The following is a 14,786-nucleotide window of genomic DNA, read 5'->3' as shown; positions in this document are numbered from 1 at the left end:
GCATTTAAGATTGAGCCACCGCTCAGCGAGCAGCTTCAGTTAAACTTACCTGCAGTTTAAAAACAGACCGGAGCGAATCAGATCAAATCCGCGATAAGTAAATTGTTCTATTTTAATATGTGAAGCGGATTGAATTAATTTCTACAGTAAAACCTTGGCAGAAACATTAAATTGTTATTGTTAGCTGCTCTGTTAGCACAGCTAGCCTAACAAACACTGCAGTCCTGCTTCTGCTTGGTATTCGGTGAGGCGACACGGTGCAGCACTAGCGCCACCTGCAGTTCTGGAGTGGAGGAGCGATGATGATATGGGGCTGATTTTCCCCTTTTCCTTTTCTCTTTTCCTTTTCCCCTCTAGCTAACCCCGTAAATATTCATCAATCTAGGACATTGGTAGCCATGAAGGCCAGCTCCATAGTGGGGTCTGAACAGGACTCAGTTCAGCAGGTAGCAGAGTTAAGAATGCTCACAAAGCTTAACTCAATTATCAAAAACCATTCACACCCACTTCACTCCCTGGAGGTGTTTCGACAGAGCACCTTCAGTCACAGACTGATTCCTCCTAAATGCAGGACTGAACGTTACAGAAAATCCTTTCTTATAACTGCTATCAGACTGTTTAACAGTTCACAATAATTCAAATAAATCATTTATAAGAAATACTTACATGTATATAGTACCATACTGTACATTTTTATCTTATTGCTTGTTTTTGCACTGTAAGTTAATGTTGTATGTATACAAGAAGTTGTTGTTGACTGTTGAGCTGCTGTAACAAAGAAATTTCCTGCAAAGGATCAATAAAGAATCTATCTATCTATCTATCTATCTATCTATCTATCTATCTATCTATCTATCTATCTATCTATCTATCTATCTATCTATCTATCTATCTATCTATCTATCTATCTATCTATCTATCTATCTATCTAATCTATCTATGAACGTGCTGGACTTGTAATCCCACTTCCAGTTTGAGCAAGAAGGCCCTTTTTAGCTTAAATTGCACTCAGCCACAGTTCCACTAAATGCAGTGAATGTTAGATGAAGACGTTCAGCATAACACCACCAGGCCAGTTAGAACAGCATGGCTGCGTAATCAGAGAGTGCTATTAGGTGCAAGACTGGCCTGCCTGCAGTACAGACATGTGTCCTGTTAAAATGTTAGGTGCGTTCTGAAGTGTTTTATACAACAATGAAGCTACATACATACCGCCGCTTAGCTGAAGACCTGAACAATAAAAAGACTGGCTTAATAATCGAACTGGATCAGTTGGCGTCCTGTTGTTTTATTTACTAAAATTTGTTGTGTTATAAAAAATGAAAGTGATGAAACACAGAGGTAAACATGATCCTGATCTCAGTCCCGATTAGTTTGTCACGTGTGGCACTAAATTTGAAACATGTGTATATTTAAAATAGATCAGAATGGTCCAGGTGATAGGTGACTCTCTGAGATAGCTCCGCGGTTAAGGTACTTATTTAGTAATCAGAAGGTCGCTGGTTAAGCCCCACCACCACCAAGTTGTCACTGTTGGACCCCTGAGCAAGACTCCCAATTTAAAGGTTCCTGTAATTCACTGTGGACAAAAACGTCTGCTAAATGCAGAAGATGTAAATGTGATGTGAATCCACCACTGACTGGTGTAAAGAAGCACCCGACCACGTCTCACCTGTAGAAGAGGATGGGTGCTAGTCTGCAGCTTTCTTCGGCCAGGATAGAGGAGTGTGTGCTTAGTTTTTCCTGATATGGAAAGGCGCACAAACGTAATCGGATACAAATATACATTTTAATAGGAAAATCATCGTTTTATTAACGTTTTAATAACGTGGTTAGAATACAGCGGTCAGGTGGCACAGCGGTCTATAATACATTCAAACCCGGATTCCAACCAGGATGTCAGCGGTGCTATTGGGGGTGTCTGAGGGTGAGGCTGGGGGGGGGATTCTTCATTACTGCTGCAGTTACGACCCCTGCTGGCTAGACGAGGAGCTGCACAGAGACGGTGAGTAACGGCCTTCACCACAGAAGGTTCCTCTAAATCCACGATGGAAAAATCATGAGTGAGTGAGTGTGTCATGGTTACAGTTTCACTGAGAGTGTGTGAGTGTGTGTGTCAGTGTGTGTGTGAGTGTGTGTGTGTTTTGCGCACAGAGTTTTTGTGTGTTTTTGGTACAGAGTGTAAACGCCTCTCACGAAGAAGATCAAAGCGATGAAGCAGAAATACGAGGCGTAAATAATAAACTGAAAAAGATCAAACAGAAGAGAAAATTATTCATTCATTCATTCAAACCCTCATTTAATATTTCAAACTTTCATTCATTCATATAACGATTATTCAGCCAACAGCTCAACCTAGTGGACAAACCCGAGCTCGCTAATCATGAGTGAGGTTCTTCACAGAGAAGATCTGGACCACGAAGGCCCTGAAGGAACCATGAAGAACACCCCGGTTCCTCTCACAGTTCTCCTGCTCGCACCCTGGACAGAAATATCTGGACGCCTGATGAGCAGCGTGATGTGACCCACCTGTGTAGTGACGTCCAGCCCGAGTCCCCTGCTGTCCACCACGATGGACGTGAGGACCGTCTGCAGAACCAGAGCGCTGAAGGTGTTCACCCCGAACACCAGAGCGTAGCGCTCCACCGACAGGCCGGCCGCAATCTGAAACCTGAAACACGTACAGAGCTGAGTCAGAAGTATGTAGACACTGGGTGGACCTGGACTACACGGCCTGAACGTCTTGTCTTGACCCCCAGGATATACAATCACTGCATGTTCAGAGATGAAGATGAGAGCCTCTCACATGGCGATGGTGATGAGCAGCATGTAGAGACTCTTGAAGACGACGTAGCCGCCATAACAGACCCAGATGTTGGAGACGAAGACCATGACGTAGAGCGCGGCGCTGCTGAGAGCCGAGAGAGAGCCGAGGGCCAGTTCACCCCAGTGAGACCAGTCCACACGACTGAACCCCACGCCGTACGCCGCCACCGCACCTGAGGAGGGCAGAACGTTCTGTGTTAGTCACATGACCTCAGTGTTTATGATCTGATGCCCCAAAACATTAGGACCACCTGCCTGATATGGGTGATTATTGTCCTGCAATGTGGTGGACAGGAGTTGCATGGGTACTTTGACTGACACAGAAGGGTATCAACTCTGGTATCAACTGATACCAGAGGTCTTCTGTTGGTTAGTACCAGTCTTGGCCGCCCAACAACCTGTCAGCGGTCAACATCTAATAGATCCCTCACATGTACATCTATAGGTGTGGTTCAAATGTTTTGGCTCATGGGCGTATCTAACAACGTTTACCGAACAGATTAGAGACGGCCTCCACTCCTCCGTTATACAGCGTGTCGTTCCTGCTGGGCTCCACCGTCTCCCACAGCGCCTGGACGTAGTTGACGGTCTGGTTGTACCCGCAGGTCGCCAGCGCCCACCAGACGGACCAGATCAGCATCTTAGAGGAGGAGAAACAGCTGAGGAAATCCAGCCAGAGCTTCAGGACGGCTTCTCTACAGCCTGCAGGAGATACCAGAGGTTAGCGTTAAAACAAGGGATCAATCCCAGCGTATGAGAAGCTTCATCCGAGCTTCGTTCCACCCTGCACCACATACGTGGGGTTTGATCTGAGCTTTGGGACGTCCTGGAGAAGATACCATGGGTTTACCTAGGAGATAAAAGGGATTCGGTGCAACCTACAGGAGATACGAGCTCTTCATCTGAGCTTCGGTTGGACCTGCAGAACGTCCAGCTCACCTGTTTCCTCCGTCAGGGTTCCGGATCTCTGCTCCGTGTCCTCCTGACCTTCATGCCGCTTGGTCTGCGTAACCTCCGCCCTGCCGTCGTCGCCTCCCGTGGTGTTTTGCCCGGTGTCCTCAGAGTCGCTCGCTCTCCGGTGGAAGAACATGCTGGCGGCGGGCATGGGGAGGAGAACGGCGGCCAGGAGGGCGAGGGAGATGAGCGCCAGCGTGAACACCAGCATGTAGTGATACGTCATCAGCCGGAGCGACAGCAGGACCTGCCCGGCCACCGAGCCCAGCGTGTAGCCCACCAGCTGGGCGGAGCGGCAGAACGACGTGGCTCTGAGGTAGAACTTCAGCTCCACCACGCTGTAGACGTAGGAGAAGTAGGCCACCTCGCACGCCGTCGCCACGCCGTAGCAGAACTGCATGGCCTGCATCGCGCCCACGCCCCGCGCCCAGATCAGCATCGCCGTGGTGGCGAACAGGGCCAGGCACTGGAACACGATGACGGGTTTGTAGCGCAGCCAATCGGTGAGCAGGAACACCGGAAGCAACACGGCCAGGTAAGAGTACGTCCACACCGGGAAGATCTGATTGGCTACCTGAGAGAGAGAGATAAAAGCTTGAATCACCTTCATCCCTTGGTCCTGATCCAGGTCCCTCTGGACCTGACGGTTCCCCTTCTGGGCGCGACCAGAGACGTCAAAGAGCCGTGTGCGACAAGATCAACATCATCACCGGACATCGACATGACGCCCTGCTCCGCTCCCCATTAAACCGATCTGTGCTGCAACCACAAGGCTGTGAGTTCTAATCCCACAGCAGGCCGAACAGTCAGCAGCTACAAGGTTGTGGGTTTGAATCTCAGCTGGCCAGAGAGTCCTGAATGAAAAATGAGCTGGTGGCAGGAAGGTTGTGAGCTTGAATCCATGAACTGTCTGGAAGCCTCTAGCCAGGAGGTTGTGGGATCAAATCCCAGGACTGCAAATTGCTAATAGCAGTGTTTTCTTTGCTTGCTGGTTGTTTTTTATTGTTTTTCCTTTTCTCCCAATTTAGTCGTATCCAATTCCTCAGTTGTATCTCCTGCATTGATCACTTTCAAATGATTGGTATGATGATTAGTATGATTATTAGAACTCCTATTTGTAGGATTTATTAAAGAATATTATTTTTATACCCTCTGAGGGTCCTGACGGTTCCCTTTTGCACCACAAGCTTCTTGTGGTTTTTAGTTTTAATCCCTTTGTGGCCTGCACACTCAACAGCTTTGGAATGAACCGGAACATCGACTGATCAATCAGCGCCCAGCCATCATCTTTTGTACCACTGAAGGGGCACAAATTCCCACACACAGACACACTTCAATACTACGGTCTCGTGAGGAGCTTCTCAGAAGAGCGGATGTTGTTCTAGCTGAGATCACAGAGGGTCTTTCTGTTTTCATAACGTTTGTTTAGCTCACAGTCTGGTGTCCAAATACTTTTGGCCAATTGTTTATTAGTGATCATAATGACTTTTGGCACGCTTCCTTTCATAAATACTCCGATAATAAATGTCGTTATCGATCACTTAAGCTCATAAACTGTTGATAAGATGCAGGTCAGAACGGCTTTTATGATTGTAGAATGATTAACATGGCTGAATAAAGTGCTGATGGATCAGGGCAGCAGGACCGGGGGGCGCTCGGGTGGGGCGGCGATAAATCACGATGGACCACCGGTACCGAGATCTCCAGCTCTGCTACCATCTTAATAAAGCTGCCTGTTCTCGCGTGTGACTGCTGCTCCTGCTGCTTTCAGGTCGTCCAGATAACAGCGGTCATCTAAACGCGGTGCTGGACATACAGCACAAACACAGCTTCAACCATGAACCGGTTTCAGCAGGTGGGAGGAAATCAAAGTACCTGGAGGCAACCCGACGAGACAAGAACATGCCAAACTCTGCCTAGGCAGGGATCAAACCTGGATCCCTGGAACTGTGTTACTAGGAAATCTACATGATATGGCCAGAAGCTTGTCGGACGTCCCATTTCAGAACTTTAGAGTGTGTCTGTGGGGATTTGTGCTGTTGAGTGAGGCTGAGGTCAGGGCTCTGTGCAGGACAGAAAATGTCCTTCCCTAAACTACAGCAGGTTCAGCAGGTGTTGTGGGTGCCGTACAGCACAACAGCCCTGGAAACCTGGGTTCAGACTTCCTACCTGCTGCTTTTCTGTGATGAGGAACACGACATGTCAGAAGGTGGATTGGCAGGAGTGAGTGAGAGTGTTATCGGTGCTCTACCTGCTCCATGGTGAGGTTTTTATCCGGTCCGGTCATGTAGCTGATGAGAAACGGTTCGATCGGCTTCACCGAGCTGAAGAATCCATACACACACAACAGGATGGTGGGAAAAGCCCAGCCCGTCCTCCACCTCCTGACCCGGTCCATGGTGCAGACCAGAATCTGGATGTTCTACCACACACGGTTCATTCATGCATCTTCACGTTCCTGCACGTGTCCAGGTGTGTATCACGGTGCCGGTGTGAGTGTGTATAACGTGCAGCCTGTCAATGAGCAACCAGCTCAAAGGTCCAACACACACACACACACACACACACACACACACACACACACACAGCAATTGAGTTTGTGAACCTTTCAGAAACAACAGAACCCAAGACCACCAACCAAAGACCAAAAAAAAGAAACTCTATCAATCTTTCATCGTTTTGAATTTGATTCTAAGGGTGCACAAACTTTTGCACACCAAGCTTTCGAAGTTTTGTAAATAATAAGCAATAAAATAAACGATATGGTCAAAAATATTGGGACACACACACACACACACACATTAACGATTGCTGTTATATTGTATCATCAGTAGGTGGCGCTGTGTTACCGGATTGTTTTTTGAACTCGCTAAAATACACCAAAAGTATTTGGACACCTGACCTTATAAACTATTCCATGTAAACTTTTTATTTTATAAAGATGTTATAAATTCTAACTTTAATCTGTTTTAAAGAAAAATCACAATGATCCCCGTGTTTAAACCGTTTATTCAGTGCGTTGCTGGAGTTTAGCTCAGTTCTGTTCACATTTATCTGGTAAAATAATGTGTCGTTTATGGTGTAACTTATATAAATATGGACGAGTGTATTTCGGAAGTAAATTATTAATGTTAAAGTATTTTACTAAACATGTGTGAATAATAACACCAACAGAAACGTTTATAAATGATTCGGGCATCAAACTTTTATTCTGTGAAGTGTGTGTGTTTGTTTATTATGATTTAATGTTATGTTTGTTCACCTCACGTACAGACACGGGGAAGAACATACCAAACTACACACAGAAAGTAACGAACTGCTACTGGGTGTGTAGAAATATTTATTCTTATTAGTACTTATTTACTGTGTTATTACTGTTACTGTTATTATTATACTATACTATTTACTGTTAAATATATTTGTAACTATTTCTATATATTTTATTTTTATTATTATTATTATTGTTATTTTTATTCTGTTTTTATAAATCTGTCTTTGTCAATACAAATGACCTGCCAATAAATCTACATTTAAATTATAGTGAAATTAATTAAGAGACTTTTATTCTGGCGGATCGTGACTGTTCAGTTTCACGGCTGTCATGTGACAATCACGTGACTCCTCCCGTTGAAACAGAGTGTAAGTGCAGAAATAAACATTTAATAACCAGTTTTATTTAAATTAGTCTTATTATTAGCGGGGTAATGTGTGTGTACAGTGTATGTATAGTGTGTGTGTGTGTGTGTGTGTGTTTAGTGTGAACAGTGAGTTTGAGTGGGTGTGTGTAGTGTGTACAGTGTGTGTACAGTGTGTGTGTAAGTGTGTAGAGTATGTGGTTTATAGTGTGTGTGTAAGTGTATACAGTGTGTGTAAGTGTATACAGTGTGTGTAAGTGTGTAGTGTGTACAATGTGTGTAAGTGTGTAGTGTGTACAGTGTGTGTGTAAGTGTGTAGTGTGTACAGTGTGTGTGTGTAAGTGTACAGTGTGTACAATGTGTGTGTAAGTGTGTAGTGTGTACAGTGTGTGTGTGTAAGTGTGTAGTGTGTACAGTGTGTGTGTGTAAGTGTGTAGTGTGTACAATGTGTGTGTAAGTGTATACAGTGTGTGTGTGTACAGTGTGTGTAGTTTATACAGTGTGTGTGTTTAGTATGTAGAGTATGTGGTTTATAGTGTGTGTGTGTAGTGTATACAGTGTGTGTACAGTGTGTGTGTAAGTGTGTAGTGTGTACAGTGTGTGTGTGTAAGTGTGTGTAAGTGTACAGTGTGTACAATGTGTGTGTAAGTGTGTAGTGTGTACAGTGTGTGTGTGTAAGTGTGTAGTGTGTACAGTGTGTGTGTGTAAGTGTGTAGTGTGTACAATGTGTGTGTAAGTGTATACAGTGTGTGTGTGTGTACAGTGTGTGTAGTTTATACAGTGTGTGTGTTTAGTATGTAGAGTATGTGGTTTATAGTGTGTGTGTGTAGTGTATACAGTGTGTGTACAGTGTGTGTGTAAGTGTGTAGTGTGTACAGTGTGTGTGTGTAAGTGTGTGTAAGTGTACAGTGTGTACAATGTGTGTGTAAGTGTGTAGTGTGTACAGTGTGTGTGTGTAAGTGTGTAGTGTGTACAATGTGTGTGTAAGTGTATACAGTGTGTGTGTGTACAGTGTGTGTAGTTTATACAGTGTGTGTGATTAGTATGTAGAGTATGTGGTTTATAGTGTGTGTAAGTGTATACAGTGTGTGTAAGTGTGTAGTGTGTACAGTGTGTAGTGTGTACAGTGTGTGTGTAAGTGTGTAGTGTGTACAGTGTGTGTGTGTAAGTGTGTAGTGTGTACAGTGTGTGTAAGTGTGTAGTGTGTACAATGTGTGTGTAAGTGTATACAGTGTGTGTGTAAGTGTGTAGTGTGTACAATGTGTGTGTAAGTGTATACAGTGTGTGTAAGTGTGTAGTGTGTACAGTGTGTGTACAGTGTGTGTAGTGTGTACAATGTGTGTGTAAGTGTATACAGTGTGTGTGTAAGTGTGTAGTGTGTACAGTGTGTGTAAGTGTGTAGTGTGTACAATGTGTGTGTAAGTGTATACAGTGTGTGTGTAGTGTGTGTAAGTGTGTAGTGTGTACAATGTGTGTGTAAGTGTATACAGTGTGTACAGTGTGTGTGTGTAAGTGTGTAGTGTGTACAGTGTGTGTACAGTGTATACAGTGTGTGTGTAAGTGTGTAGTGTGTACAGTGTGTGTACAGTGTATACAGTGTGTGTGTAAGTGTATAGTGTGTACAATGTGTGTGTAAGTGTATACAGTGTGTGTGTAAGTGTGTAGTGTGTACAGTGTGTGTAAGTGTGTAGTGTGTACAATGTGTGTGCAAGTGTATACAGTGTGTGTGTAGTGTGTGTAAGTGTGTAGTGTGTACAATGTGTGTGTAAGTGTATACAGTGTGTGTGTAGTGTGTGTAAGTGTGTAGTGTGTACAGTGTGTGTACAGTGTATACAGTGTGTGTGTAAGTGTATAGTGTGTACAATGACACTGAGTGGGCACAAATTCCCACAGTCATACTTTAAGATCTTGTGCATTAATCTGTAACTCTGTGTGTGTGTGTGTGTGTGTAGCATAATGGCGGACAGGAAGTCTCAGATCGTGGTGGAGGGCGAGGCGTCTGAGTCGGACTCTGATCAGGAGGTGTACATGTCGCCTGGACTGACGGTTCCTGGTGAGGCGTCCGAGACGGACAGCGAGGGGGAGGAGCAAAAATCCCCCACGTTCCACCACGACTTACCACCGCTCACCGTCCACCGCCACACCCCCACCACGGAGCACAGACCCGCCACGCCCACTCCGGGCGGGCACCTAACCTCCTTGCTGCAGCAGAAGCTCCAGGAGAGTAACGCCCGGCTGCGCGCGGACCTCGACCAGAGCGTCAGACTGGTCTACCTGGGCGCGGCCAGAGACGTCAAGGCCGCCACGGCGCACCTGAGTCACTCGCAGGGCGTGGTCATCGCCACCTCGCACACCGTCCGCGTCGCCATGGACGACCTCAGAGCCGTGTGCGACAAGATCGACATCATCACCGGCTGCCGCCTGCTGCCTGACATCAACATGACGCCCTGCTCCGCTTCCCGTTAAACCCATTCATGCTACAACCACGAGGCTGTGAGTTCCAATCCCACAGCAGGCCGAACAGTCAGCAGCTGCAAGGTTGTGGGTTTGAATCTCAGCTGGTCCTGAATAAAGAATGAGCTGGAGGCAGGAAGGTTATGAGCTTGAATCCATGGCCTGCCGGGAAGCCTCTAGCCGGGATGTTGTGGGATCAAATCCCTGGACTGCGAATTCCTAATAGCAGTGTTCTTTATTTATGCACAATTTCTATTTGCTTGCTGATAGTTTTTAATGCTTGTTCTCCCAATTTAGTCGTATCCAAATCCCCAGTTGTATCTCTTTTACTGCTGCTGTACCTCCCATGTGACAGGTTCACAGGGATCCGTACAGCATACGGAGAGTAACACACTGCAGTGCCGCGACCAGCCAGTAGAGGCCGCAATAGCAGCAATAATCAGGAACCCCATTCGACCACCTCGCCCTCCTTCAGACACAGCCGAGCACGAGATCCGAGCAGTAGTGAGCTAGTGTGTTTTACAGCCGAATTTATCACACTGGAGAAAATAAAAGATGATGAAAGATGCAACAGTTTTCATTTTGTTTTTTCACACTGATGTGTTGGATTGATGGTAAATAAACAGTTATTGTGCAGTAAAATCTTCAAACGATGTAATTTGGGGTGTACAAACTTATGCAAAGACTGTATAATAGACTTCTTGATAATTAAATTAAGTGTGCATGTGTGTGTGTGTGATCCAATAAACCCATAAGACTAAACCTGTGTGTGAATCATTGTATGTTTTTTTTACTGCGTCAGGTGAATACATGAGTAAATGAGCATCATGTGATCAGGCGTGTGATCATCACAGGTCATGGGATCATTTAAATGCCCCTGGACACCTGACCAGTGCGTGCTGGCCATCTCACCTCAGAACCATGTTTATATCTCAACTCAACATACACGATGAATTCAGCACTATTATCATTACTAACACTAATACCAACACCAATAACAACCTCAATAACTGCACCAATACTATTACCAACACCTCACCACCCACACTAATACCAACACCATTATTACCAACCTTAATAACTGCACCAATACTATTACCAACACCTCACTACCCACACTAATACCAACACCATTATTACCAACCTCAATAACTGCACCAATACTATTACCAACACCTCACTACCCACACTAATACCAACACCATTATTACCAACCTCAATAACTGCACCAATACTATTACCAACACCTCACTACCCACACTAATACCAACACCATTATTACCAACCTCAATAACTGCACCAATACTATTACCAACACCTCACTACCCACACTAATACCAACACCATTATTACCAACCTCAATAACTGCACCAATACTATTACCAACACCTCACCACCCACACTAATACCAACACCATTATTACCAACCTTAATAACTGCACCAATACTATTACCAACACCTCACTACCCACACTAATACCAACACCATTATTACCAACCTCAATAACTGCACCAATACTATTACCAACACCTCACTACCCACACTAATACCAACACCATTATTACCAACCTCAATAACTGCACCAATACTATTACCAACACCTCACTACCCACACTAATACCAACACCATTATTACCAACCTCAATAACTGCACCAATACTATTACCAACACCTCACTACCCACACTAATACCAACACCATTATTACCAACCTCAATAACTGCACCAATACTATTACCAACACCTCACCACCCACACTAATACCAACACCATTATTACCAACCTCAATAACTGCACCAATACTATTACCAACACCTCACTACCCACACTAATACCAACACCAATAACAACCGCAGTAACTGCACCAATACTATTACCAACACATCACCACCCACACTAATCCCAACACCATTATTACCAACCTTAATAACTGCACCAATACTTACCCACACTAATCCCAATACCATTACCAACCTCAATAACTGCACCAATACTATTACAACACGATTATTACCTACAAAAACACTATTACTGATACCTAACAACAATACCAAGCCCAATACCATTACCAACACTACAGTTGCCCACCATAATACCAATACATTACCAAAACCAGTACCATCCCCAATAACTTCACCAATACAATTACCATTGCCAAAACCATTACCCCAACCTACATCAATACCAACACAATTATTACTAACAAAAATACTATTACCCACACTATTACCATTACCTGCACGAATACCAACATACAGGGGTTGGACAAAATAACTGAAACACCTGGTTTTAGACCACAATAATTTATTAGTATGGTGTAGGGCCTCCTTTTGCAGCCAATACAGCGTCAATTCGTCTTGGAAATGACATATACAAGTCCTGCACAGTGGTCAGAGGGATTTTAAGCCATTCTTCTTGCAGGATAGTGGCCAGGTCACTACGTGATGCTGGTGGAGGAAAACGTTTCCTGACTCGCTTCTCCAAAACACCCCAAAGTGGCTCAATAATATTTAGATCTGGTGACTGTGCAGGCCATGGGAGATGTTCAACTTCACTTTCATGTTCATCAAACCAATCTTTTACCAGTCTTGCTGTGTGTATTGGTGCATTGTCATCCTGATACACGGCACCGCCATTGGATGCACATGGTCCTCCAGAATGGTTCGGTAGTCCTTGGCAGTGACGCGCCCATCTAGCACAAGTATTGGGCCAAGGGAATGCCATGATATGGCAGCCCAAACCATCACTGATCCACCCCCATGCTTCACTCTGGGCATGCAACAGTCTGGGTGGTATGCTTCTTTGGGGCTTCTCCACACCGTAACTCTCCCGGATGTGGGGAAAACAGTAAAGGTGGACTCATCAGAGAACAATACATGTTTCACATTGTCCACAGCCCAAGATTTGCGCTCCTTGCACCATTGAAACCGACGTTTGGCATTGGCACGAGTGACCAAAGGTTTGGCTATAGCAGCCCGGCCGTGTATATTGACCCTGTGGAGCTCCCGACGGACAGTTCTGGTGGAAACAGGAGAGTCGAGGTGCACATTTAATTCTGCCGTGATTTGGGCAGCCGTGGTTTTATGTTTTTTGGATACAATCCGGGTTAGCACCCGAACATCCCTTTCAGACAGCTTCCTCTTGCGTCCACAGTTAATCCTGTTGGATGTGGTTTGTCCTTCTTGGTGGTATGCTGACATTACCCTGGATACCGTGGCTCTTGATACATCACAAAGACTTGCTGTCTTGGTCACAGATGCGCCAGCAAGACGTGCACCAACAATTTGTCCTCTTTTGAACTCTGGTATGTCACCCATAATGTTGTGTGCATTGCAATATTTTGAGCAAAACTGTGCTCTTACCCTGCTAATTGAACCTTCACACTCTGCTCTTACTGGTGCAATGTGCAATTAATGAAGATTGGCCACCAGACTGGTCCAATTTAGCCATGAAACCTCCCACACTAAAATGACAGGTGTTTCAGTTATTTTGTCCAACCCCTGTATATACCAACATTACCAAGCCCAATACTATTACCAACACTACAAGTGCCCACCTACCACCACCCCAATACCATTGCCAAAATCATGATACCTCCACCAGTACAATTAGTATTACCAACACTATTACCATTGCCAAAACCATTACCCAAATACCAACACGATTACCTTCACCAACAGACTCATTATGTTATGACTCATTAGATAGTCATGAATTAGCACGTCATAAACATATTATTCCTATTTTATAACGGTTGTTGTAATTGTTGCTTAACGAATGTAGTTTTATTTAAGTTGTGAATAATGTTTTAATAAATAACAGGAACTATCAGAACAGAAGGAAATGTTGAACTTTCACCACAGAACTTTGTGTCTGGGTTTGTGTTTTTAGCTGCGACTGTTTAGCTGGAGTTAAATGACGCTGCAGCGCGTGACTCCCGACCAATCAGATCACAGAAGCAACGGCATAGTAACCAATCACATGACAGCACGGAAAGTCCCGGGTATAAAAGTGGAGCGAGCGAGTGAATGAGTGTGAGGAGTTGCTGAGAGGTTCGGTTCGGTTCTGTATCGCTCCGGTACCGCACGAGCCATGAGTGTGTTCAAGCGCGAGCTCCAATTACTCAGCCTCGCGCTGCTGCTGTGTGTGAGCGCGAGCGCTCCGCTGTGTGATGTTCCGGTACAGCGGTGGTGCGAGTCCGAGCAAACTGCCCAGAGGTGTGGGGTGAGTTTATATACACACACACACACACTGCCCAGAGGTGTGGGGTGAGTTTATATACACACACACACACACACACACACACTGCCCAGAGGTGTGGGGTGAGTTTATATACACACACACACACACACTGCCCAGAGGTGTGGGGTGAGTTTATACACACACACACACACACACACACACACACACACACACACACTGCCCAGAGGTGTGGGGTGAGTTTATATACACACACACACACACTGCCCAGAGGTGTGGGGTGAGTTTATATACACACACACACACACACTGCCCAGAGGTGTGGGGTGAGTTTATATACACACACACACACACACTGCCCAGAGGTGTGGGGTGAGTTTATACACACACACACACACACACACACACACACACTGCCCAGAGGTGTGGGGTGAGTTTATATACACACACACACACACACACACACACACACACACACACACACACACACACACTGCCCAGAGGTGTGGGGTGAGTTTATATACACACACACACACACACACACACACACACACACACACTGCCCAGAGGTGTGGGGTGAGTTTATACACACATACACACACACACACACACACACACTGCCCAGAGGTGTGGGGTGAGTTTATATACACACACACACACACACACTGCCCAGAGGTGTGGGGTGAGTTTATATACACACACACACACACTGCCCAG

At 45.2% G+C, this 14,786-nt stretch overlaps 3 protein-coding genes across 4 annotated transcripts in view; 2 read left to right on the top strand and 1 right to left on the bottom strand.

The window, feature by feature from the left end:
- Nucleotides 1-1,770: 1,770 nt before the first annotated feature.
- On the bottom strand, nt 1,771-6,178 carry slc19a3a (solute carrier family 19 member 3a). Its single transcript, XM_063016867.1, has 6 exons — nt 6,032-6,178; nt 3,766-4,354; nt 3,319-3,528; nt 2,807-2,999; nt 2,530-2,671; nt 1,771-2,244 (listed from the first exon to the last, which is right to left on the bottom strand). Exons 1-6 carry the CDS (start codon nt 6,176-6,178, stop codon nt 2,083-2,085), a joined length of 1,443 nt encoding a protein of 480 aa, XP_062872937.1. The 3' UTR covers nt 1,771-2,082.
- Nucleotides 6,179-7,358: 1,180 nt separating this feature from the next.
- bloc1s3 (biogenesis of lysosomal organelles complex-1, subunit 3) lies at nt 7,359-10,635 on the top strand. Of its 2 annotated transcripts, none has more exons than XM_063016690.1 (2): nt 7,359-7,419; nt 9,368-10,635. In XM_063016690.1, the coding sequence occupies exon 2, from the start codon at nt 9,372-9,374 to the stop codon at nt 9,879-9,881; it is 510 nt and encodes a 169-aa protein (XP_062872760.1). In that variant the 5' UTR covers nt 7,359-7,419; nt 9,368-9,371; the 3' UTR covers nt 9,882-10,635. The 2 variants fall into 2 exon arrangements, with proteins under 2 accessions (XP_062872760.1, XP_062872761.1); XM_063016691.1 differs by lacking the exon at nt 7,359-7,419 and adding an exon at nt 7,472-7,499.
- Nucleotides 10,636-13,888: 3,253 nt separating this feature from the next.
- ifi30a (IFI30 lysosomal thiol reductase a) overlaps nt 13,889-14,786 on the top strand; it is a 13,527-nt gene continuing 12,629 nt past the window's right edge. Inside the window, exon 1 of the mRNA XM_063016904.1 lies at nt 13,889-14,093. Coding sequence (XP_062872974.1) covers nt 13,962-14,093 — 132 coding nt within the window. The 5' untranslated portion in view covers nt 13,889-13,961. The remainder of the gene's footprint in view (nt 14,094-14,786) is intronic.

Source organism: Trichomycterus rosablanca, chromosome 20 (genome assembly GCF_030014385.1).
Source record: "Trichomycterus rosablanca isolate fTriRos1 chromosome 20, fTriRos1.hap1, whole genome shotgun sequence".
NCBI lineage: Eukaryota > Metazoa > Chordata > Actinopteri > Siluriformes > Trichomycteridae > Trichomycterus > Trichomycterus rosablanca.
This window is presented reverse-complemented; position numbering and strand designations above follow the sequence as displayed.